The sequence below is a fragment of the Rhinoderma darwinii genome, chromosome 7, assembly GCF_050947455.1.
Source record: "Rhinoderma darwinii isolate aRhiDar2 chromosome 7, aRhiDar2.hap1, whole genome shotgun sequence".
Classification (NCBI taxonomy): Eukaryota; Metazoa; Chordata; class Amphibia; order Anura; family Rhinodermatidae; genus Rhinoderma; species Rhinoderma darwinii.
The window spans coordinates 117,522,842-117,549,796 of NC_134693.1; the positions used below are offsets into that span (position 1 = coordinate 117,522,842).

At 43.9% G+C, this 26,955-nt stretch overlaps 2 protein-coding genes across 13 annotated transcripts in view; one reads left to right on the top strand and one right to left on the bottom strand.

Moving 5' to 3' along the window:
- Positions 1 to 2,590, top strand: part of CACNA1D (calcium voltage-gated channel subunit alpha1 D) — a 267,753-nt gene extending 265,163 nt beyond the window's left edge. For all 10 annotated transcript variants that reach the window (XM_075833887.1, XM_075833890.1, XM_075833888.1 and 7 more), the window contains one exon: positions 937 to 2,590. In XM_075833887.1, the coding sequence (XP_075690002.1) occupies positions 937 to 1,233 (297 nt within the window). In that variant the 3' untranslated portion in view covers positions 1,234 to 2,590. The remainder of the gene's footprint in view (positions 1 to 936) is intronic.
- Positions 2,591 to 10,297: 7,707 nt separating this feature from the next.
- CHDH (choline dehydrogenase) overlaps positions 10,298 to 26,955 on the bottom strand; it is a 32,812-nt gene continuing 16,154 nt past the window's right edge. For all 3 annotated transcript variants that reach the window (XM_075832374.1, XM_075832373.1, XM_075832376.1), the window contains 6 exons: positions 26,738 to 26,889; positions 18,644 to 18,773; positions 17,965 to 18,099; positions 17,123 to 17,265; positions 13,953 to 14,055; positions 10,298 to 10,947 (listed from right to left, as the gene is read on the bottom strand). In XM_075832374.1, coding sequence (XP_075688489.1) covers positions 10,529 to 10,947; positions 13,953 to 14,055; positions 17,123 to 17,265; positions 17,965 to 18,099; positions 18,644 to 18,773; positions 26,738 to 26,889 — 1,082 coding nt within the window. In that variant the 3' untranslated portion in view covers positions 10,298 to 10,528. The remainder of the gene's footprint in view (positions 10,948 to 13,952; positions 14,056 to 17,122; positions 17,266 to 17,964; positions 18,100 to 18,643; positions 18,774 to 26,737; positions 26,890 to 26,955) is intronic.

A 26,955-nucleotide genomic window follows, 5' to 3' on the forward strand; every position in this document is an offset into this window, starting at 1 on the left:
CATTACCCTGCAGTAGGAAAGAGAGCGTCCTGCTCGTCTCCATACCGGTGGCCATTCTGGATACGGGAGCTATGGAGACAGATCAGGACGCTCGGTCTTCTACTGCAGAGTAATGAGCCGCCGGCAGGACAGATTACGACCAGTCCGTGCTGTTGTTAGAAGCAGAAACGATAAGTCATTAAGAAAAACTATTATTTTGCCCACTCCTGCGCTATAACAGTTTTTCTATATAATGTCAGTATAACTAGAGTTTAGTTTTATCAAGTAGCGGGAGTTGGTTTGTGACCTAGCGGCATTTGTAAATACGGTATAAATCCTTATAAATGATTTCCCCTGACCATGAGATACTACAGTTATACACTTGCAGTTTATCACTGATCCTAAATCCTTTACCAACATTATAGAAACTTAGTATCTTTATGTTCAGTACAGACATCTATCCTAGTGTGAGAGGAAGCAGGTAAGGTCAGTCTGCAGGATGAAAGCATAATAAAAATGTAATGCCAACATTGTATAGTTGATGTACACTTAGGACACCGAATTACAGTAACTTTGCCATCAAAGTGCAATCCAGTTGTCAGATAACACATAACACGTCCCTGTACAGTTAAGCCATTGTTGTTATTGCCAAGACTGTGCTATTACGGTAGGAGATGAGACACGACCTAACGTAAGCTGTAAATGAAAGGAAGAAGATGGTGAAGTAGTTGTAGTAGTCCGTGCTTCCTAAGGTGTAGCCTGTATCACTATGACAATCCATCTCTCCTGTATTAGGCGGCCTGTTTACACACGTTATTTGATGGCCATAGTCCCTTTTCTATTTTGGGAACGGATCATTTTCTTGGTCTTCCTTTTCTGTCCTGAGATAATCTGGTGACAGAATAACATTCAGTTCTTCCCCTCTCTTCTCATGTAATCGCCTCCTCTCTGTTCTAGGTGCTAATCTCAGAGGGTTTGGGAAGATACGCTCGAGATCCCAAATTTGTGTCAGCCACAAAACATGAAATTGCTGACGCTTGTGAAATGACTATTGACGAGATGGAGAGCGCAGCCAGCAATCTCCTCAATGGCAACATTCGTAACGGGACAACAGGGGGCGATATGTTCCCCATCTTAAGCAGGAGAGACTATGATCTTCAAGACTTTGGCCCTGGGTACAGTGACGAGGAGCCGGAGACCAATAAATATGAAGAAGATCTAGCTGATGAAATGATTTGTATAACAACATTATAGTATCTAACAAAACAAAAACACTTAGGATTCTATAAATCAAAAACAGAAAAGTGCCTCTCAGTCAATGATGCACGGCACTACACGGGAGGACTGACCGGTCAAGGATTGTGTGCTGGAACAAGCCATGGATGGATGGATAAGAGTGGGGGGGGGGGCAGACTACACCTCCCACTAGCCAGGTCCCGATGGACTGCGTGTATACGAACGCAATGGCTCGAGAACCACAGTGGTGACGGATGACGGTGGAACCATATTGTGTTATATATGAACAGTATGCTGCATGTTGCACCTGAATCAGTGATGCAAATATGGGATCTATGGTGATGACAATCAAAATGCCCTGGTCATTACCCTCCGCCATACCCATCATATCAGATATCCGGTCACTTCTGTCATGTTTCTACCAGCGGCGGTCCGGCCCTATTGTCTTCTGCAGTCCTGCTCTCCTCTATAGAGCGGGTTATGGGTCTGTACGGGATGGGCTCATAAGAACGGGTCCAGGACGATCACCCCTGGTTAATGAAAAGTTACCTTTACTAAGAGGATATATCATTTCAATAGTCAACTTTTTTTTTGACTATCACCTTAAGGGCAAATGACACTGGAATAGCTGAAAATAATGCACTGACACCCAGAATAACGTCAATGGATTTCTGTAAATGACCTGTAATATACAATGATTTGTATTTGTAAAGAGATGTTCTATATTTTGTAATCATTTACGGTAAATTGAACTGCAGCAATATCTACTGGTTTCTGATTTCATGTATTTCTCCACAAAGATTAGAAATGCAAATATTATTTTTTTCTAGGAATTCCTTACAGATCTAGAACGATATATTCATAGTCACAGGAAAAAAAAAATTTCAAATCCAAACCTATGAGGAATTTAAAAAAAAATATTTTATGTCAAATTATAATAAAGGGAAGATCTGAATTATTAGAGCGATATTAAATTACTCAGCGTGGTCGTTTTTGTTTTTTTTCATGTGACGTTGAGCTGTGAAACTTTTTAATCTGCAATGAAACTTTTACCAAAAATTTTTTTTTTTAGGTTTCTTTACTAATCAGAATTCTTTTTGGAATACTGATTGTCTGAAACCTCATAAAAGGTTTAATTAGTGTTGATCGTATTTTCTCTCACATCTTCAGTCATATTGCAAAGCAGCGTTGTATAAAAATTCAAGGGTATTGCTCCCGACACAGCAAGCACTATATGACATTATAGTATATGAGAATAGAGAGGAGTATAACAGGACAGGGCAGCCATGAGAATAGAGAGGAGTATAACAGGACAGGGCAGCCATGAGAACAGAGAGGAGTATAACAGGACAGGGCAGCCATGAGAACAGAGAGGAGTATAACAGGACAGGGCAGCCATGAGAACAGAGAGGAGTATAACAGGACAGGGCAGCCATGAGAACAGAGAGGAGTATAACAGGACAGGGCAGCCATGAGAACAGAGAGGAGTATAACAGGACAGGGCAGCCATGAGAACAGAGAGGAGTATAACAGGACAGGGCAGCCATGAGAACAGAGAGGAGTATAACAGGACAGGGCAGCCATGAGAACAGAGAGGAGTATAACAGGACAGGGCAGCCATGAGAACAGAGAGGAGTATAACAGGACAGGGCAGCCATGAGAACAGAGAGGAGTATAACAGGACAGGGCAGCCATGAGAACAGAGAGGAGTATAACAGGACAGGGCAGCCATGAGAACAGAGAGGAGTATAACAGGACAGGGCAGCCATGAGAACAGAGAGGAGTATAACAGGACAGGGCAGCCATGAGAACAGAGAGGAGTATAACAGGACAGGGCAGCCATGAGAACAGAGAGGAGTATAACAGGACAGGGCAGCCATGAGAACAGAGAGGAGTATAACAGGACAGGGCAGCCATGAGAACAGAGAGGAGTATAACAGGACAGGGCAGCCATGAGAACAGAGAGGAGTATAACAGGACAGGGCAGCCATGAGAACAGAGAGGAGTATAACAGGACAGGGCAGCCATGAGAACAGAGAGGAGTATAACAGGACAGGGCAGCCATGAGAACAGAGAGGAGTATAACAGGACAGGGCAGCCATGAGAACAGAGAGGAGTATAACAGGACAGGGCAGCCATGAGAACAGAGAGGAGTATAACAGGACAGGGCAGCCATGAGAACAGAGAGGAGTATAACAGGACAGGGCAGCCATGAGAACAGAGAGGAGTATAACAGGACAGGGCAGCCATGAGAACAGAGAGGAGTATAACAGGACAGGGCAGCCATGAGAACAGAGAGGAGTATAACAGGACAGGGCAGCCATGAGAACAGAGAGGAGTATAACAGGACAGGGCAGCCATGAGAACAGAGAGGAGTATAACAGGACAGGGCAGCCATGAGAACAGAGAGGAGTATAACAGGACAGGGCAGCCATGAGAACAGAGAGGAGTATAACAGGACAGGGCAGCCATGAGAACAGAGAGGAGTATAACAGGACAGGGCAGCCATGAGAACAGAGAGGAGTATAACAGGACAGGGCAGCCATGAGAACAGAGAGGAGTATAACAGGACAGGGCAGCCATGAGAACAGAGAGGAGTATAACAGGACAGGGCAGCCATGAGAACAGAGAGGAGTATAACAGGACAGGGCAGCCATGAGAACAGAGAGGAGTATAACAGGACAGGGCAGCCATGAGAACAGAGAGGAGTATAACAGGACAGGGCAGCCATGAGAACAGAGAGGAGTATAACAGGACAGGGCAGCCATGAGAACAGAGAGGAGTATAACAGGACAGGGCAGCCATGAGAACAGAGAGGAGTATAACAGGACAGGGCAGCCATGAGAACAGAGAGGAGTATAACAGGACAGGGCAGCCATGAGAACAGAGAGGAGTATAACAGGACAGGGCAGCCATGAGAACAGAGAGGAGTATAACAGGACAGGGCAGCCATGAGAACAGAGAGGAGTATAACAGGACAGGGCAGCCATGAGAATAGAGAGGAGTATAACAGGACAGGGCAGCCATGAGAACAGAGAGGAGTATAACAGGACAGGGCAGCCATGAGAAGAGAGGAGTAGAACAGGACAGGGCAGCCAGATTTCATGATTAACACACACACACCCTATACAAAGAATCATATTACAAGAGCTGTGGGCGCTAGGCCAGGTCTTCGCCCAAATACGCATTATATATATATATATATATATATATATATATATATATATATATAAAATTTGCTCTACAGGTTCCTTGCATAGTCCAATATTGTCATGTTTAAGGGTGCAACTTGTCTACATGATTTCTACGTGCAGGTTGCATAAATAGCAATTTCATAATATTCACTTATTATTGGGATCGCTCCACTTACAAGCAGATTTGATAAGAAGCTTGTTGGGAATTTGCAATTTTCAGCCTTTGCTAATGCGCTGGTAGAAAAGTCGACCTGTTGTTGTATGATTGAAATGTTACTCTGAAGATGATCTATTAGGGAATTGCTATTTATGCAATATACAAAATATGTTGCACTGTAGGGGAGCGCAGCCATACGAGAGCTGGAGTTCATCACTGGCTGCACGATATTGGTGGCAGTGACATAATACGGGGGTCTGAAGCGCTAAAATATGACATTGTGTATGGAAAAGGAGTTGACGGCAGAAATAATGCAATGGAATTAGTGGACGGAGCGAGGTCATTATTCATTGGGTAAAATGTCTGTTTTATCAATGGTTTGTGTGCAGATACAATGAGGCATCAACACAGAGGACACATGATTGAATAATGCCTGAATCAATAAACCTCTTTTCTACGGGTGTAGTATGTTCTGTTCTGACTTGTGTGTCGTGTGTCCTATGAAGCGGCTGCTACTAAGAATGGCAAAATCTAAGGCCGGGTTCTCACGTAGTGTAAACGCTTGGAATTTCCGCAACGGAATTGTGTGCAGAAATTCCGCAGCATTTACAGTAGCAGCAAAGTGGGTGAGATTTAGAAAATCTCATGCCAACGCAGCGTAAACGTTAATAAATTGACCTGCGATGCGGAATTTAATTCCGCAGCATGTCAAGTTATGCTGCGTTTTAGTTGCTTTTCCGTTGTGGGTTTTCCCCATTGATTTCAATGGGGATGCAAATCCTGCAACACATAGCCCAGTGTTGCGACTTTTGCGGCGTATTCGCTATGACCTAAAAATCGCAACTACGAAAAAATAAAAACTTACCCAGTAGTCTGTTTTTTCATCCAGTCCGGCCTCCTGGGATGACGTTGCATCCCATGTAATTGCTGCATCCAATCACAGGCTGTAGCAGCGGTCGCATGGGATGAAACGTCATCCAGGGAGGCTGGACCGGACTGCAGAGGAGGGAGCAGAACAACAGAAAGCTGAACGCAAACAGGCTAACTATAGGGGTGTAGGGGTGGTGGTTGCCCCCGAGTCCTACAGTGTTTTGCTGCGTTTTTACACATCAAATGCTGAATCTCTAGCTGACATTTGGATCCAAATAACATCATATTATTATAAATCAATGCATAAAGCGAACGCCTGTGCTCTGTCAATTTCATGTAACATTTTTCTATGACAATTTTGCAATGTGATCATCCTAATTAACAAGTGAACCCTACTTGACCTGGCATTGGTCTTATTATTCAGCAGGCCAGAATACTGGGTAAGATTGCTCAGAAAATTTACTGGATCAGATTGGACCACTAGAGTACCAGACAAGCGCAGGCCCATACACAATAATGGGCCCTAAGGCTATGTTCCGCTGTGCAAAAGTAATAACATATCCGCCCCGGACCCCCCAGACTGTGGTTGCGGTTTTTCAGCTGGAATGTCCGCTGCAGAAAAGAGCAGGAAGAAAAAAAAAAAAAGCTTACACTTAGGCCCCATGCACACGACCGTGCCCGCAATCACGGCCCGCCGCTGACTGACAGCCGCATTTTCGGGCCGTGCTCCAATACAAAGTATGGGAGCACGGCCCGCAAAATGCGAAAGAACGGACATGTTCCATAATTCCCGGAACATTTCCACGGCACTGACACCCTTCCGTAGTGCTACGGAAAGGTGTCAGTGTTCAATGAAAGTGAATGGCTCTGTTTTTGCAGACCGCAACTGCGGTCCGCAAAAACAGAGGTTTTTTACGGTCGTGTGCATGGGGCCTTACCCGAAGACGACACGTCCCTCTGATGTACGTGCAGCCCGGCCTCCTGGCTGCAGTAGTCACTTAGGCCGGATTCACACGAGCTTGTGCGTTTTGCGCGCAAAAGGTCCGTGTGTCATCAGCATATGGTGAGTGACTGCGTGATTTTCACGCAGCCGGCATCATTATGACACTGGTTTTAGGTTTACAAACAGAAAAGCACGTGGTGCTTTTCTGTTTTCATTCATTGCTTTTACTGCTGTTGCGCGAATCACGCGCGGCACCCAGAAGTGCTTCCGTGTGCCGAGCGCGATTTGCACGCACCCATTGACTTCAATGGGAACGTGCTGCGCGAAACACGGCCAAATATAGGACATGTCGTGAGTTTCACGCAGCGCACATACACTGCGTGAAATTCAGCGACAGTCTGAACGGCCCTATTCAGTAACATAGGTCCGTGCGACGCAAATTACACGCGTAGCACGGACGTATTATACGTTCGTGTGAATAAGCCCTTAGGATGAAACGTCATTCAAGGAGGCCGTCCTGGACAGAGAAGCATAGAGATATGGGTAAGCATAAGCTTTTTCTTTTTTCTAAGTTGCGATTTTTGCAGCGGAATCACAGCTTTTCCACCGCAAAAATCGCAACTATTTGTTGCATGTTTTACCTCTTCATTGAACTCAATGGGGAAAACTCGCAACAGAAAACCAGCGATTCCGAAGTATAAAATGACATGCTGCGGATTAAAATAACGCACCGCTGGTATATTTATGAATGGTTTTTTGGCGTATCTTAGCGTGTGAATGAGATTAGTTCATATCTCATCCACTCTGCTACTACTGTATTATGCTGCGGATTCTCCGCGTATCATGTGCGGATTTGCCGCGCAGCAGATCCGCAGCGTAATACAGTGCCAGCAAAGTAAATGAGATTCCAAGAAATCTCATCCACATGTTGCGGGTTTTTTTCTGCACGTAAATTGACCTGCGGTGTGTATATTAAAATCCGCAGCATGTTAATTTATCCTGCGTTTCTGCTTGTGAATTGTATCGGACTAGTTTTAAAAAAAAAATGCACCCAGTTCTGCAGCATAAAGCCGAACCTATATTCGCATCAAAATGTACAAACTGCACCTAAGGGTATGTTCACACGGGCTATTTTCAGCCGTTTTTCAGGCCGTAAAGCCCTGAAAAAACGCCTTAAAATGCGGGGGCTGAACTCCTCCAAACATCTGCCCATTGATTTCAATGGGAAAAACGGCGTTCCGTTCCCACGGGGCATTTTTTACGTTGGTGTTTTTAAAAATGGCCGCGTAAAAAAAACACCTCGCAAAAAGAAGTGTATGTCATTTCTTGAGATGTTTTTGGAGCCGTTTTTCATTGACTCGATAGAAAAACAGCTCCAAAAACGGCCGTAAAAAAAACGGCTGAAAATCAGAGGCTGTTTTGCCTTGAAAACAGCTCCGTATTTTCAGCCGTTTTTTGTTAAGTGCGTGAACATACCCTAAAAACGCATAAAAAAAACCTATTAGGTGCGGATTTTACCTGCGGAACTACCTGCAGTTTTGAAGCAGATTTTCTGCACCAAATTCCACAACATCTTCATTAAACATGTGCAGGAGAAAAACAAACCCGTTTGGAGTCAATTTATTTGTTTTCATTGTTTTATCCTTCATCATCAGCCCGTTACACATGACAATAGAAAGTAACAGTTCCAGATCGATGGAAAATACAAAACAAGACGCATATAAAGTGTTTATCAAGAAAATAAGTATTGGAACTCGCCAATATCAAAAATATAAAATACTGCTCAACAAATCACAGGAAGACTAGACAAAAGACGAACAGGACAGAAGAACATGAGGAAGGGTGTGGATCAGAGGGAAGAGTCGATGGGTGCAGGCATGGCAGAGGATGGGTAACCCAGTAAGTATCCTACATATCTCATGTTAAATCAAACTGGTCAGTCCTATTCTGGATAAGGACTGTAAGATATTCTAAACTCTGGACATCTTTCATCCGGACATACAGGTCCCAACTGGAAGAGGGAGGATATTATTAAGCAAATGTGCTAATGGGTTCAGTCAGAGCTATATCACATCCCAGCAGACTATGTATGTATGTCTAGATAATCATGTAGGGTCCGGATTAACTCCGATGGCATAAGTAGCCGAGATGAGGCCTCTAGTAGAGGCACCAGACCTACATAGACATTTAAATGTTGTGGGACGAAACCTGAAGGCCTTGAAAGAGAGTCTGCGTAATGCTTAGGCCTCATGCATACGGCCGTAATCGTTTTTACCGTCTGCATATACGGATCCGACAGCTACGGATACACATCCGTAGCCGTCCGCAATTGTGGAAGCGCCCATGGACTTCTATGGGTGAGTCTGTGCCGCAATTGCGGACAAGAATAGGACATGTTCTATATTTTGCGGATCATTTCGGCCCGGACACACCCTCCGTAAATATACAGAAATGTGTCCGTGGACAATAGAAATGAATGGGTCTGCAATTTCATCCGTAATTATGGATGAAAATTACAGTCTTGTGAGTGAGGCCTTACTTTGGAAAAAAATGAAAGTCACTTTGGGGAAGGGGGGGGGGGCAGATGGAATTTATCCTGCAGATCTTGAAAAAAAGTGTAAAAAAAGTTTCGATCTGGGATTAACTATCTCAGCATACTAAAATAATTTATTCTGAATCCACGGTTTAGTCTCACTGGAGTAAGGCTATCCGCCAGATGGGGGTTGTATGGAAGAGATAATGGGGAGTTCTGGGAGGAGAGAGAAAACCTCTTGACATGTGTTCCATGGACCATGCAAGGATTCTACGTAAGTGAACAGCCCAATAATAAAATATTACATTTGGAACAGCCAAGTCTCCCATTTCTCTGCAACAAAACCAACTTTGCGATTCTATGGCGTTTGTTGGTCCATATAGATCGCCAGAAAGCCGCCTGTGGTGCTCTAAGGCCCCATGCACACGACAGTATTTTCATCTATCCCGAAACACTGTCCGTAAATACAGATCAGTAGGCATCCATATTTCATCCGTATATACAGATATGTACACAAAGAGGGAGGTTGCAAATTATGTCATCAACATGTTGCCGAGAGACATCCATATTTACGGGAGCTCCCATAGGCTTCCATGAAAGGGTCAGTAAAAATACAGAAAGGTGTCTGTGACCAATAGAAATGAATGGGCCCGTAATTACTGACGAAAAATACTGTCATGTGCATGGGGCCTAAAATCTCTCAGGGATATCGGAATAGGCAGTGTCTCAAAAAAGAAAAACCAATTTGGGTAGGACTGTCATCTTTATCGTCGAGATTCGGCCAAAAAGAAAGAGGGAAAGACTCGTCTATTTCGTCAGAAGGTTCCTAATTTCCCTATACAGAGTGGGGGGGGGGGAGGAGGTCTGCCCTTGATACGGGAAGTTACTCATTAGGCTCTCTGGACGGTTAGTAGGGATTATTCAATGGAAGAGCTTCCGTAAATGGACATCGTTATGTATGAACTGGTTGCTCCCAGTAAAGAAAGACTATTGTAATTTCTCCGGAGGAGAACTCAAGAGATGTGAGTAAAAGGGTTTGTGCACCTCAATTATACACAGAGCGATCTCTCTTAGGCCGGATTCACACGAGCGTGCTCAGTCCGTGATATACGGTCCGCAGGTCGGCCGCATTTCCCGGACTGAGCACACTGCAGGGAGCTGGGCTCTTATCGTCATCGTTATCTATGACGCTAGGAGTCCCTGCCTCGCTGCGGGAAAACTGTCACTTACTGAATACATGTTTTCAGTACAGTAGTACGGGACAGTAGTTCCGCGGAGAGGCAGGGACTCCTAGCGTCATAGATAACGATGACGATAAGAGCCCAGCTCCCTGCAGTGTGCTCAGTCCGGGAAATGCGGCCGACCTGCGGACCTTATATCACAGACTGAACACGCTCGTCTGAATCCGGCCTAAATGTTACCTTCTAATGGTTCTTCAGGGTTAAATCTACCTGCCATTTTGGTTTCAACAGAATTTTCTTGAAGACAAAATATACTTCGGTGGTTTCTTTTACATTCTCCTGGGGTGGGGGGGGGGCAGAATGAGAACATCTTGGTGGACAAGTTCCTTTCCATTGCCTTATGCCGATCTAATTGTAAATGATTAAGGAAATGGATTATCTTTGGGTTTCAAGACTTTTGGGTCTGTAGACTGGAATATTTGTTTCTTCAAGTGAAGGAACTCCCTTAATAATATCCGCAGCCTTCTCTGCCAACATGATCGTTGGGGCATTTAAATTGCCACTTACAATACTTGGCATGATGGATGCGTCAACAACCCTTAAATTTTCCACTCCTATAACCTTTGTGTCGGGATCAACAACAGCTGTGGTGTCAGTCCACTGTCCCATTTTACAGGTGCAGGATGGGTGGTATGCAGTATCGGATTTCTGCCTGATGAAGGTGTCAATGTCTTTGTCCGTCTGAACACTGGGACCCGGCAGGATCTCAGGTCCCCGGAATTCATCAAACGCTTTCTGGGCAAAAATCTCTCTGGACAATTTCACGCAATGGCGGAAATCTACTATGTCCTTTTCTGTCAAGATATAAAATTAAATAATTACTGCACATAATATTTTCAGGGGACAGTAGAAATGAGTATACAAGAAAATGTAGCGATAACCCATGTATCCTCTACAGTGAACAGTCTATCATTTTCTGTACTATGTCATTTGTGGATTATTTGCATATTAGACCTTTATAGGGGATGGAACTTTGTTTCTCGGTTATAGAGCTCCAAATCCTCTGCATAACCCAGTGTTAGATTATACTATTCTGACTGCAGTCACGACAAGGGGATACCGGCGGCTAGAAATGTATCCTTTAAGGCCCCATGCACATGACCGTATTTTTAATCCGGAATTACGGACCCATTCATTTCTACATTTTTACAGATGGATGTCCGTGCTGAAAAAAATTATAGAACCGGTCCTATTCTTGCCGGTAATTACGGCACGAACTCTCCCATAGAAGCCTATGGGCACTTCTGTAAACACGGACGGCTACGGATGTGCATCTGTAAACCGTCTGTATTCATGGAAGCGTGGCTATGCAACATGATGGTGACATCATTGGCAACCTCCCTCTTTTTTTTGTGGATCCGCATATACGGATCAAATTTGAATGTAAAAGAGTATCCGGCACACCAATATAGAAAAAAAGGTATTTTTTTATTTTGTTTTTGTTTCTAATGCCAGTTGCAGAGTGCGACGTTTCGGTCTAGGTGACCTTCATCAGGCACTGAGCCGTGCTGGGCAACTGAATTGACGAGCGCTAGTGGTGCTGATAGCAGCTGGCCGCTGTATCATGGCCAGCCGCTATCAGCACCACTAGCGCTCGTCAATTCAGTTGCCCAGCACGGCTCAGTGCCTGATGAAGGTCACCTAGACCGAAACGTCGCACTCTGCCACTGGCATTAGAAACAAAAACAAAATAAAAAAATACCTTTTTTTCTATATTGGTGTGCCGGATACTCTTTCATATTTATGTTTGGGTTGGGCCCCTATCCGTGCAAAACCTCACCCTTCCACGTATCTGGTGCTATCTGAACCTTTACTCAAATTTGAATGTGTTACAGACCGTATTTGCATATACGGATGTCTATGGATCCATATTTACAGATAGATGAAGATACGGTCATGTGCATGGGGCCTAAGGCCTCATGCACACGACCGTATTGGTGTGCACAGCATTGATTTGCGGCTCGGACGGCCGTGTAGTGTCACCCGCGGGCCGCCCGCAAATCGCGGGCTTTGCACATCACCGCGTGCATTCATTTCTATGAGCCTGGACTCATAATAAGACATGTCCTATCTTTTTGCGGTCCAGGCTCCCGGGCAATGCACGGACCATGGAAACCACCGTCGGGTGCACGGGCCCATAGAAATTAATGGGACCGCAATTCACCCGCAGATTTGCGGTGAATTTGGACGCAAAAACAAGTTTGTGTGCATGGGGCCTTACTCTATACAGGAGATTCGGCGCTCTGTATCTGAAAAATAAAGGTCTAACCCCTATGAAGATATATTATGATATGTAGAAGCATAGCATTATTGTTTTTACCTTTTTATAGATGTGTCCACCCTTAATGCAATTCAAAGAAAGTTAAGTTATACTGTACAATTTGTCATGATACCAATTCAATACAATATTGCCAATCCAGTAAAAAATGCATACTTTAACATGGGAGTTTATGGGCGAAAGATAGCGTCCGTTGGAGGTATCAATTTTTGTGTTATTTATTTATTTATAGGGAAAATAAGCTTTTAAAAAAACTCGTCTTCCTTTCTGTTAAGCTTTCCTCAGAAGCCGAGCGTGCGGTGTACGGGCTCAATAGAAAGTCTGAGTCTGTACACCGCTCCGAGGGAAGCCAATCAGAAACGAAGCGGCACAGCGCTAACCTGAGCACCTCCGCTGCTTCATTTTAGCGATCGGTGAGTCTCTCAGTACTCGGACCCCCACCGATCAAAAGTTCTGACATCTCACTACGACATGTAAAATGTTTTTAAAAAGTTTAGTTACCATTTAACATCTCGCACTATACATCTGGGATATGTTGGGTGGTTTAGAGATAATTTAAGGGAGGACACATATGTAGATTAAGGTTTATGCATGACTCATGGCTTAGACTTTGCCCATTAAGTAGACCACTAGAGAAGGGCAGAATATTACAGACAGGTCCGTTCTCCTATTATCCGAAAAGGCACAAAAAAAAACAAAAAAACATTGTGCCGTTTGGCTAAAAGGAGCGATTAAACATGAGGAGCCCGCTCCCCCTGCCCCCGCCTTTGGTACTGGGATGCAGATACACAGCAATCGTCAATAACGGTTAGGGAATGTTCACATGCTAAACTAAAAACGGCTGCAAAATAGGGAAAACAGCCTCTGATTTTCAGCCGTTTATTACAGCCGTTTTTGGAGCTGTTTTTCTATTGACATAATGAAAAACGTCTCCAAAGACGGCTTAAGAAGTGACATGCACTTCTTTTTTTACACACGCCGTTTTTTTAAAAACGGCTGCGTAAAAAATGCCCCGTTGGAACGGAACGCCGTTTTTCCCATTGAAATCAATGGGCAGATATTTTCAGCCATTTTTCAGGGCGTTTATCCCCCGAAAAATGGCAGAAAAATAAGACGTGTGAACATACCCTCAGGAGGGCGAGGAGAGGCCTCCTTATCAATAAACCGGACTTATAACTAGGAGTCCGGTGTATTCTTTGATCGCTCTTATTAGACAAATGGCATATTTTTTGTTGTGCCGTTTTGGCTAATAGGAGAACAGACCTGTCCCTGTAATATGCGGTTCTTACCTAGAGCAACATATTCAGTTGACATGTCATGTATGGCGTTAAAATGTTTGTCTGCCTTCAGAAAATAAAGCAGAATATCCCGCAGTGCTTCTCACAACACCCATCGTCCTCTCCATTCTTCCCCTGGTCGCCCCTTTGGTGTCCTCCTCTCATTCCCACAGCAAAGTGATCACCCAATGAACATATTATTTGTGCTCCATTTACATTAACGGACCAGTATATTCTTTCTTACCTGTTGAAAGATAATTTGGGTTGATGAAGGGATGGACACTGGGGTCGGCGCTCTGAAGTTTCAACCACCCAGCACTGGTTTCCCTCATAGTTCCAACATGGACCTGTAGTAAACAATATGGATCACACCTAAGAGAACCTGGTTGGTATGAAGCACATTTACTGCCGCTTACCCCTACATGCCATGCTCCTAAATAACATGCCCCCATCCAAAGTCTAGCTGTACAATATTCCCTATTACCACGTATGATGTGCCGTTTTAGCTGCTGCGGGCATTTGGGTTTATTGGGGCACAGCTGCTTATTTGACATCGGTCGGTATTTAGAACCATTTTTAGAGCCGACAGTTACTTTAAATAAAGATTCCCTTGTCTTCAAATGACCTGAACATTTAAGCTGTCGCCGTCGTCACTCGGATGCTGTTAGTTTCCCTGCTAATGGCACATTATAGAACGCGGATCCTGAATCACCCGTCAGTCATTAGAATCCCACAGCTCAGAGACACAAACACTTCCAATGTGTAATTATCATCCAGATCTGCAGTTAACTCTTCAGGCCGGGTCCACACACAACACATTTTTCCCCTGCAAATTCATAACAAAATCCACACGTTTAATATGCAGATTCTGGTGTGGATTTACCACGAACGTCACCCCCGCAACATTGAAAGGGGTAAAATCTGCAACAGAAATGTACACGCTGCAGATTTTAAAATTTGCACCACGTGTCAATTTCCGCGCTGAAAAATTCTGCAGCATGTGGAGTTTTGCATCTCATCCACTTGCTGGTACTGTAAGGGCTCGTCCACACGCTGCAGAATTGTAGCGTTTTTTTCCGTCCGGAATTGCGGACCTAAAAAACGCAGCAGAATACATTAGCAGCAAAGTGGATGATGTTCAACAAATGTCATCCGCACGCTGCGTAAAAATTCTGAGCCGAATTTGACCTGCGGTGCGTATTTTTCTGACTGCAGCACGTCAATTCCTGCGGCGGAAAGTGGACTGAATTGCTGCGTTTTTCAGGAGGAGATGTCACCATCTGCCAACATTGGGGAAAAATGCAGAAGTTTACGCAGTAACAAAAAAACCTGCAGGAAATGGTGCATTTTTGCCACAGCGGAATGTCTGCGTTTTTCAACGGAATTGCTGCAGAAAATTTCTGCAGCAATTCCGTTGTGTGTGGACAGGCCCTAGTACCTACACAAGTCTGCAGCAATTCTGGTACATGTGGACAGGTAAAGAAAAGATGGACATTCAATGCGTATATTACATACATGACTCCTCCAAATTACAATGAGCTCTACTTTAAATAATGGTCTCCAATCTGTGGCTCTCCAGTGGTTGTGAAACTAAAACTCCCAGCATGCCCTGACAGTTCTAGATCTGTCTGGACATGCTTGTAGTTCTTATTTTACAATTAGCTATAGAACCACAGGTTGGGAATCACTGCTTTAAATAAGGGCTTCCTCTAGGTCAGGTTATCTGCACATTGAGAAATCATAGCCAAACCATTGGGGGGAACCCCCCCCCTGAATAACCCCCCTGAAGTACCAATCAATAGGCAAGAAGAATTGCTCCCAGCCCCCTGACATAGAATTAGACAGTTTCTCTTTAAGATTGTTTGCAGGACATTTTATTGGAATAATGCCTGGAATTTTGTACTGAACATTTTACTGAAATTTTATTCTAAAAACTCAGAAACACCCTTTCACTGCCAGCTGACAGACAACGGGGTAAATTCAGCAAAGTGTCACAACTGATAAGAGAGACATGAGTTATATTTTACAGCTGCATTAAAGGGAACATGTCAGCAGTGTTGAGGCCTCAAAACTGCTGACCGCCTCCTTTTAACCGCCGCTTCTAAGGACAAGTCATGTACTTTGATCTCTGTAAGCGACTTGTATGAGGATCATCCATAGACTGAGCCGTGTACATAGAGTTTAAATAAAGTAAAATAAAAGGTTATTTTTTTTTACAGTTTAGTGTTCAATAGACTGAACCCCAATAAAGACACTTGATCATTTTGCCGGTCAAAAGGGATGTTGCACAGTCTTGATGTGGGCTTTATCAATGTCGCTATTCTGGTTGGCATTTTCCCACCATACTAAATATATTGACATTGCTATCTGATTTATGGGCTCTGACTGCTAAGATCCCCATGATGTCTAGAATAAAGGGGTCACGGTGACTTATCGCAAGTGAATGGTGCGGAGTGCGTTTCCTGCACAAAACCGGATTGGGAGCGCCGTTGTACAGAAAGAAAATCAGAAGGGAGTACCGTGCAGTTACCCTTTATTCTAGGACCCCCCACTGATCAGTTAATATTCTAGCGACATATCATTACTATGGTATCTGTGTTGTCCTGAACATAGCTTTTTCGGAAGTTTCATACTTCCCTATCTCCTACCTGATATAATAGGCGCTGTGTTGTAGATGACTACTGTTGTTTTTTTTTAAAAACAAAACGTTTATAAGTGACAAAGTTGTGAGCATTTTAACATTTATGCAAATTTTTTGTAAAAGCCCAACTGGGCGTTTTTTTTTTTACTTTAACCAATTGGGCGTTGCAAAGAAAAAAGTGTGTGATGTTGACCATTCAGCCTCATACACTTCTTCATTCATGTCCAAGCTTTAATCACAGCACAGAGCGATCTCGCGAGATCACGCTGTGCCGTCACTTACTCCCGCAGTTCCTTCACCAGAGCGATGGGAGAATGACCAGACATCGCCTCCAGATGTTTGGTCATTCTCCCGACGATCCGGTGAAGGAACTGCAGTGCGGGAGTAAGTGACGGCACAGCGTGATCTCGCGAGATCGCTCTGTGCTGTGATTAAAGCTGGACATGAATGAAGAAATAGAAATGAAGAAGTGTATGAGGCTGAATGGTCAGCATCACACACTTTTCTTTGCAACGCCCAATTAGTTAAAGTAAAAAAAACGCCCAGTTGGGTTTTTACAAAAAATTGCATAAATGTTAAAATGATCATAACTTTGTCACTAATAAAAGTTTTTTGTTTTTTTTAAAAACAACACAGCGCCTATTAGATTAGGTAGAAGAAATATGAAACTGGTGACAGAGCAGCTTTAAGTGCATTTACAATAGATGCAGTCACCCCAATGTGTGAGATATAACGGCCATCCATAAGAACAGAACAGGCTTCGTCTTCCTCACCTGATAGGCCTCTATCTTAGAACTCACTCGTCCATGATCTATGACCTGAGAAGGAAGAAAGTGGAACTGGATGTCAGGGTGCTCCACACCAGGGGCACTTCGGATGAATCCTCCTGACTCTAGGTGCGCTGTAGCCCCATAACCTGATGACCAAATAAAGAGATAAAGTTCTGGCAAATATTAGGTTTTCTAGCTCTTAAATATACTGTTCCTGCTTTATCTAAATAAAAGAACAGACGCAGTGAATCATTTTCTTCACTGACCGGTCAACAGATAAAATCAAAGGACTGATCAAAATACAAGTAGAATATTTACAACAGAGCAATAAGCAGCAATATAAACCTATAAATACAGCAAAATAAACCATACAAAGTCTATTTACTGTCATTTCGGTCTCACATCCCCTGTAAACCTCTGTCCCTCTGCTGTAGTGACGGATGGCTGCTGCGATACAGTCAGATGGAAAAAGACTTCCGACCAATATGATAATATTATAAAATCCATACTTGATCATAGACGAGTTGACGTATCACGAGTTACCCATGTATCATCATGTACCACCTCCACTGTCCATTACCATACCGTGTTCCTGCCAATGCAGAAGTGATCCATATGCAAATAACGCTTTAACTAATTGTTAACTGTTGCCAGTGCACCATCAGTTTCTCTCCTTTATGGGCTGTAATTACAGTCAGGAGGCATTTGTGCCCCCTGAAGATGCCCCCTATCACCCTGTATCCACATAATCATGAGTGGAGAGGGAGGCAAAGCGTCAATGGGCATTACCACCTTTTGTGACTGTATACTGTATGCGGTATAAACTGTGTATACTACACACTCACCCGTAAACTTCAACATCCATTCCAAGCCAATCTTTAGCATCATGAGGGGCTTCTGTGCCCGGTATAAAGTAATAGGTTTGGTGCACATCTGCTGGATATAAACTTCAAGGTGATCCTGAAGATTTTCTCCCACTCCTACAAGAACGATAAGAAAATAACTTAAAAGAATATGTTTTAAGAACGGTCAGAGAGGATTGCAGTCGCTCCACCTACGGTTTACTATGAAGTTTGGCTCTTCAGAAATGGCATTTGCCAGAAAGCATTTCAGTGGGATACTCTGGATTAAGTGGACCATAGGCTTCAGCAATCCCATCCTGCACCTCCATAAACATGTATACTCAGATCAACTAAATGTGCATGTAGGGAGAGGTGATAAGTGGCTGCCAAACACTTCTTGTGGCGCTTATCTTATAGTAGATAATATATAGGCTAGTCAGAGTCGATGTAAAGCGGACAGTACCAAAATGGCAGCTATTAGTGGTTTGACCTGGAGATCAACAAAACCTTGAAATGACTGAACAACAACTCTTTTTTTTTTTTTTGTTCAGGTTATTTCCTTGCTGTACCAATTTGCTTTATAACAATAGATTTATGGCATGTAATTCATATACGGCAGATACATCACATCAACTAAACTAACTATACAACCCTAAATTACTCCCGCAGACAGGAGACATACCTGGTAGGTGAGCGATCACAGGAATTCCTAATTTACTGAGGTCTGGGGCATTGCCAATTCCAGACAACATGAGAAGTTGGGGGGAGTTTATAGCCCCGCCACTCAAGATCACTTCTTTGCTGGCAAATGCCTAGAAAGTCATATTGTTACAGGTCAGAATTCAGGACGTTAAAGATAGATCAACAATACATTCATGATCATTTATAAGACCTTGGACAGAAATTAAAAAACAAACCTACAAAGGCAGTTTAATTGTTTGGTTACATAGTTACATAGTTAGTACGGCTGAAAAAAGACACATGTCCATCAAGTTCAACCAAGGGAAGGGAAAAGGGAAGGAAAAATTTCTATACATAGGAGCTAATACTTTTTTGTTCTAGGAAATTATCCAAGGCCCCATGCACACGACCGTGCCCGCAATCACGGCCCACGATTGCGGGCACGGCCGGCCGCTGACTGACAGCCGCATTTTCGGGCCGTGCTCCCATACAAAGTATGGGAGCACGGCCCGCAAAATGCGAAAGAACGGACATGTTCCATAATTCCCGGAACATTTCCACGGCACTGACACCCTTCCGTAGTGCTACGGAAAGGTGTCAGTGTTCAATGAAAGTGAATGGCTCCGTTTTTGCGGACCGCAATTGCGGTCCGCAAAAACTGAGGTTTTTTGCTGTCGTGTGCATGGGGCCTAACCCTTTTTTAAAGCCATCTACTGTCCCTGCTGTGACGGCTCCTGCGGTGACTATTCCATAGATTCACACTTCTCACAGTAAAGAAGGCTTGTCGCCTCTGCAGGTTGAATCTCTTTTTTTCTCCAGACGGAGGGAGTGCCCCCTTGTTTTTTGAGGGGGTTTTACAAGGAACAGGATTTCACCATATTTTTTGTATGTGCCATTAATATATTTATATAAGTTAATCATGTCCCCCCTTAGTCGTCTTTTTTCAAGACTAAATAGGTTTAATTCTTTTAATCTTTCCTCATAACTTAAATTCTCCATGCCCCTAATTAGCTTCGTTGCTCTTCTTTGTATTTTTTCCAACTCCAGGGCATCCTTTCTATGAACTGGAGCCCAGAACTGAACTGCATATTCTAGATGAGGCCTCACTAATGCTTTGTAAAGTGGTAATATTACATCCCTGTCCCGCGAGTCCATGCCTCTTTTAATACACGACAATATCCTGCTGGCCTTTGAAGCAGCCGATTGACATTGCATGCTGTTATTGAGTTTATGATTTACAAGTACACCCAGATCCTTCTCAACAAGTGACTCCCCAGTGTAGCTCCCCCTAGGACATATGATGCATGCAGGTTGTTGGTACCCAGATGCATAACTTTACATTTATCTACAATAAACTTCATCTGCCAAGTGGACGCCCAAACACTTAGTTTGTTTAAATCCGCTTGCAATTCATGAACATCTTCCATAGACTGAACTATATTACATAGCTTGGTGTCGGTGTCATCTGCAAAAATAGAAATAGTGCTATCAATGCCATCCTTTATATCATTAAATAGTGCTATCAATCCCATCCTCTATATCATTAATAAATAAGTAGAATAATAGGGGTCCCAGCACTGAACCCTGGGGTCACCACTTATTACCGGGGACCATTCAGAGTAGGAATCATTGACCACAACTCTCTGGATACGGTCCTTGAGCCAATTCTCAATCCAATTACAAACTATATTTTCTAAACCTATAGTCCTTAATTTACCCATTAGATGTCTATGGGGGACAGTGTCAAATGCCTTTGCAAAGTCCAAAAACACTAAATCCACAGCCGCCCCTCTGTCTAGACTTCTGCTTACCTCTTCATAAAAACAGATTAGGTTAGTTTGACAACTTCTGTCCTTAGTAAAACCGTGCTGGCTGTCACTTATAATGCTATTTTGTGTCACATAATCCTGTATATAGTCCCTCAATAGCCCCTCAAACATTTTCCCCACGATGGATGTTAAGCTTACTGGTCTATAATTACCCGGGGAAGACCTAGAGCCCTTTTTGAAAATAGGCACCACATTTGCCCTGCGCCAGTCCCTTGGCACTATACCAGTCACTAGAGATTCTCTGAATATTATGAAAAGGGGGACATAAATAACTGAACTAAGCTCTTTAAGAATTCTAGGGTGTAACCCATCTGGTCCCGGGGCCTTGTGCACATTTATTTTATTTAATTTAGCTTGGACCATCTCTACATTCATCCAATTCAGTATATCAACTGATATATTAACAGCACTGGCACCGGCTACATCAGCTGCTCCTTCTTCTGTTGTATATACAGAGCTAAAGAACCCATTTAGTAACTCTGCCTTCTCTTGATCTCCTGTGACCATCACCCCATTACCATTATCTAGGGGTCCTACATGTTCAGACCTTGGCTTTTTTGCATTTATATGCTTGAAGAATTTTTGGGGATTTGTTTTACTTTCCTTGGCCACCTGCCTTTCATTTTGTATTTTTGCTAATTTTATTACATTTTTACAGATTTTATTAAGCTCTTTATATTTTACAAAGGCTACAGCTGTACCCTCAGATTTGTATTTTTTAAATGCCCTTTTTTTGTCATGTATTGCCCCTTTCACAGAAGGTGTAAGCCATGTGGGGTTTAATTTGAGTCGTTTATACTTGTTACCTATAGGAATAAATTTTGCACTATAATTACCCAAAGTAGATTTGAAAATCTCCCATTTATCATTTGTTCCATTATTTGACATTAGTTCTTCCCAGTCTATATCCTGAATTGCCGCCCTCATCCTGGGGAATTTGGCTTTCTTAAAATTAAATGTTTTTGCCCTCCCAGCCTGCGTTTGTTTTTTACAGTATAGGTAAAATGTAACTATATTGTGATCACTGTTACCGAGGTTTTCACGAACATTGACATTCCCAACAAGATCTGCATTATTAGAAATGACCAGATCCAACAGAGCTTCACCTCTAGTCGGGTCTTCCACAAACTGGCCCATAAAATTTTCCTGCAACAGGTTGAGGAAATGTCTCCCCTTTGCAGTTGAAGCCGAACCATGACACCAATTAATATCCCGGAAATTAAAATCTCCCATTATCACTACAGTACCCGCCTGTGCAGCCCGCTCCATCTGTTTATATAGCTGACCCTCCATCTCCTCAGTTATATTGGGGGGTCTATAGATTACACCAAAAGTAATTTTTTCAGTGTTTACCTCCCTTTCTAGTTCCACCCACAAGGTTTCAACCTCCTCACAGTCTTCACCCACTATTGTCTCTTTCACACTCTCCTTCATATCGCTTCTCACATACAGACATACACCACCACCTTTCCTATTTGTCCTGTCTTTCCGAAACAGTGTAAAACCCTGTAGATTTACAGCCCAGTCATGTGAAGAGTCCAGCCATGTTTCAGCAACACCAACTATATCTATATTTTCTTCCAGTATCAAGGCCTCCAGCTCCCCCATTTTGCTTTCTAGACTTCTGGCATTTGTGAACATACACTTTAACTTGCCTGTCAGTTTTTCACTTTTATCAGAAATGTGATTTGACATTATTTGGGCATTTTTTTTTATACTGCTGTTCTGTAACGAAAGGATCTCCTTATCTTGTTGCCTAGTCCTCTCCCCACATTCTGTTTCTCCCCCCACCAATATAGTCTGACCCCTCTCTAACCTGGCTACCCCTTTTTTTTCTACATTGACCTCCCTCCTCAGCCCTAGTTATATTAAAGAATTCTCCAGGAAAATTGTTTTTTTTGTTTTTTTTAACAGATCGGGTAGAACAGCTTGGTGAGGAGCGGGATTTTAATTGAGATTGGTCCAAGATCCCGATAACATACAGCGGTTTCTTGTACCATGTAGGGTATGAATAATACGGGATGCCAACATACTTATGTATATCTGGATTACTTCATATGGAGTTCATAATTCTGCTCCACGCACGTCTCCATGCCCCTTTCTACCTACTCCTGAATGACTGACATCCTCTGAACCTGAGGAAACCTGCGCACACGCTAGATCACTATGCTGAATCTCTGAACACTGGGGGACATTTATCAAAAGTTTTATAAGATCGATGAAACGACTCTGCAAAAATGAAGCCAAATTGTGCCAAATGTATCACATGTAGCATTATAAATATGACCAGAAATGGGTCTTTTAAATGGCAGTATTTTGGTCAGTATTTTGAATCACTATTTCTAAGCCAAAACCAAGGGTGGGTCCAAAGCACTGAAGAGGTACAAATCTTTCCATTATACTTTTTCCATTTCTGGCTTTGGCTTACAAATACGGATATAAGATACTGTCCAAAATACTGCCATGTGGGAGCGTTGTAATCACATTTCTCTTCCTTTCGCCACCTCATGTCAGACGTACACGTACTAAAAAATGGCAGACGTCTATTAGAAATTTGCCACATTTTACGATTTCTCATAGCCACAACCCTTTCCAGGGGCGTAGCTAGAGGCTCATGGGCCCCGATGCAAAAATTCTTACTGGGCCCCCCCCCGCAAACTTCTCATGGCCGACGGTCCGCTTTCAGCTGCATCGCTGGGTCTCCTAAGTGACCCAACAATGCAGCACTAGCAGCCGGGGGCGTCACTAAGGCTGGGTTCACACACACTATTTACGGACGTAATTCGGGCGTTTTAGCATTGAATTACGTCCGAAAATGCGGCTCAAAAGCGTCGGCAAACATCTGCCCATTCATTTGAATAGGTCTTACGATGTTCTGTGCCGACGGTCATTTTTTTTTACGCGTCGCTGTCAAAAGGCGGCGCGTAAAAAAGTGCCTGTCACTTCTTCAGACGTAAATGGAGCCGTTTTCCATGGACTCCATGGAAAACCAGCTTGAATTACTTCCGTAATGGACGCAGCAAAAGACGCCTGCACATGCCATTACGGCTGAAATTACGGTGCTGTTTTCTCCTGAAAACAGCACAGTAATTTCAGCCGTAACGGACGCTGCCGTGTGAACATAGCCTCAGGGCTTAAAATGTCCGGGAAATAGCCCCAATACATATGTGTCCGCCCCAAAAAAAGTGTGTATATGAGACAGCATAGCATATCTATAGCACTACGACCCTATAAACTATGGATAGGATTAGATACAGTGGCTGAGCAGACAGTATCACACATGATAGGATTAGATACAGTGGCTCAGAAGGCAGTATCACACATGATAGGATTAGATACACAGCTCAGCAGACAGTATCACACATGATAGGATTAGATACAGTGGCCCAGCAGACAGTATCACACATGATAGGATTAGATACAGTGGCTCAGCAGACAGTACCACACATGATAGGATTAGATACAGTGGCTCAGCAGACAGTACCACACATGATAGGATTAGATACAGTGGCTCAGCAGACAGTATCACACATGATAGGATTAGATACAGTGGCTCAGCAGACAGTACCACACATGATAGGATTAGATACAGTGGCTCAGCAGACAGTATCACACATGATCGGATTAGATATAGGGCCCAGCAGACAGTATCATACATGATTGGATTAGATACACGGCTCAGCAGACTGTATCACACATGATAGGATTAGACACAGGGCCCAGCTCGCTGACATTGCGGCTCCAGCGCTGGACCCAGGATAGGTAAGAATAATAATTTTGCTTCTTTATGTGTTACTGATTATTTTTGTGTGTTTGTGTTTTTTTTACAGGTTCGGTTGTTGGACTTCGGATACGAGGACTTCAATGACGGCGTTTTTTTTATTCTCAATAAAATGGTTAATGAGGGTTGTGTTTTTTTATTTCAATGAAATATTTTTTCTATGTGCTTGTATCTTTTTAAACTTTATTATCACCGCCTTAGTAATGGCCGCTGGCTGATTGACAACCTCCATTACTAAGGCGAGGCTTAATGTTAGCAGGTGCAGAGGCTACACTAACCCCCATTATTACCCCGGTACCCACCGCCACCAGGGGTACTGGGAAGAGCCGGGTACAAACCAGTACCCGACCATCAGTAGTGACGGGCAGGCACCGGGGTGGCCGCAGGCTGGTAGTATTAGGCTGGGGAAGGCCAAAAACAGTGGCCCTTCCCACCCTTGTAATGCTGCCTGCTGCTGCTGTGTTGTATCTGGCTGGTTATGAAAATTGGGGGGGACCCAACATCGTTCTTTCCAATATTTATTTTTTTTTTTTTTAAATGACGTGGGGTCCCCCCCATTTTCATAACCAGCCAGATACAATAAAGCAGCAGCAGGCAGCATTACCAGGATGGGAAGGGCCACTGTTTTTGTCCTTTCCCCTCCTGATAATACCAGCCTGCGGCCACCCCAGTGGCCGACCATCACTACAGATGGTCAGGTACTGGATCGTACCCTGCTCTTCCCAGCACCCCTGGTGGCGGTGGGTACCGGGGTAATAAAGAAGGTTAGTGTTCGCCTCTGCACCGGCTAACACTAAGCCCCGCCTTAGCAATGGATGCTGTCAATCAGCCGGCGGCCATTACTAAGGCGGTAGTAATATAGTTTAAAAAAAAAACACAAAGACATAGAAAAAATATTTTATTGAAATAAAAAAAAAAAACACACAACCCTCATTAACCATTTTATTAATAAAAAAAAAGCTGTCATCGAAGTAGTCCTGGAATCTGCCGTAGTCCAACGACCGAACCTGCAAGAAAACACACAAAAAATGATTAGTAACACATGTGTTAGGGTATGTGCACACACACTAATTACGTCCGTAATTGACGGACGTATTTCGGCCGCAAGTACCGGACCGAACACAGTGCAGGGAGCCGGGCTCCTAGCGTCGTACTTATGTACGACGCTAGGAGTCCCTGCCTCGCTGCCGGACAACTGTCCCGTACTGAAAACATGTTTACAGTATGGGACAGTTGTCCTGCGGCGAGCCAGGGACTCCTAGCATCGTACATAACTATAATGCTAGGAGCCCGGCTCCCTGCAGTGTGTTCGGTCCGGTACTTGCGGCCGAAATACGTCCGTCAATTACGGACGTAATTAGTGTCTGTGCACATACCCTAAGGCTTAGATACAGGGCCCATGTGTGATACTGTCTGTCGGACCCTGTATCTAAGCCTACCACAAGGTAGGCTTAGATACAGGGTCCAGCAGACAGTAATCTTATACAGTATAAGATTACTGTGTGCTGGGGCCCTGTATCTAAACCTACAGTGTGGTAGGCTTAGATACAGGGCCCAGCAGACAGGATCACGCATGGGCCATGTATCTAAGCCTACCATGTGATTGGCTTAGATACAGGGCCCAGCAGACAGGATCACGCATGGGCCATGTATCTAAGCCTACCATGTGATTGGCTTAGATACAGGGCCCAGCAGACAGGATCACACAATCTGTGATCCTGTCTCATGGGCCCCCTAAGCCTGCTACATCGTAGGCTTAGGGGTTGTGCAGTCCCTAAACATTGATGGCCTATCCACAGGATAGGCCATCAATAGCTGATGTGTCGCCCGGGACCCGCAAATCAGCTGTTTTGAAGGGGCCGCAGCACTCGTACGAGAGCTGCTTCCGCTTCATTTCACTACTCGCTCACACTGTGAATCGCCGACACCGATTCACAGTGTGACCGGAATGAAGTGACAGGAATGAAGGGGAGCAGCTCTTGTACGAGTGCTGCGGCCCCTTCAAAACAGCTGATTGGCGGGTCCCGGGAGTCGGACCCCGCCAGTCAGGGCTAACCTTACCTTCCTCTTCGGCCGCGGCGGGAGTTCTGTCGTCTCGATGCTGTGCGCGGCGGCATAGCGCTGTGACGTCATGCGCTGCGCACAGCGCTTGACGTCAGGACCTCTGCTGCGATCCGGAACCAGGAAGGTAAGTAAAGTATGTTACTATAGTAACGGGCCCGCGGCCCGAGTTACTATAGTAACTTTTTATTGATGTGGTGCGGGGGGCCGTGGGCCCCCCTGGCTTCGGGGCCCGGTCGCAATTGCGACCGCTGCGACCCCTATAGCTACGCCAGTGGACCCTTTCAACACTGGTTAATACATACACCATACTTTTGGCACAATATGTGACAGAACTGTCACCCAGTGCTTAGTACTTTATCAGTATCATTGACTACACAAATACTTTAATTTCATTTTCGGATATGCTCTGCAGTAAATTTACCTTTTTCTTTTGTCCATTTTGAACATACTCCACTCCAATCGCTCTCAATCCTTGGAAAAGTATTTTGGTGACCATGGTCTTCTCATGGACAGAAACATTCTTGCGATCCATTGCTGGACGTAGATAGGCGCTAGCCGTGCTCCATCTCTGTCCTTAACAAGAAATGAAGATTGGGTATGTGTACAGATGATGCCGATGACATATATTATTTATGTCTT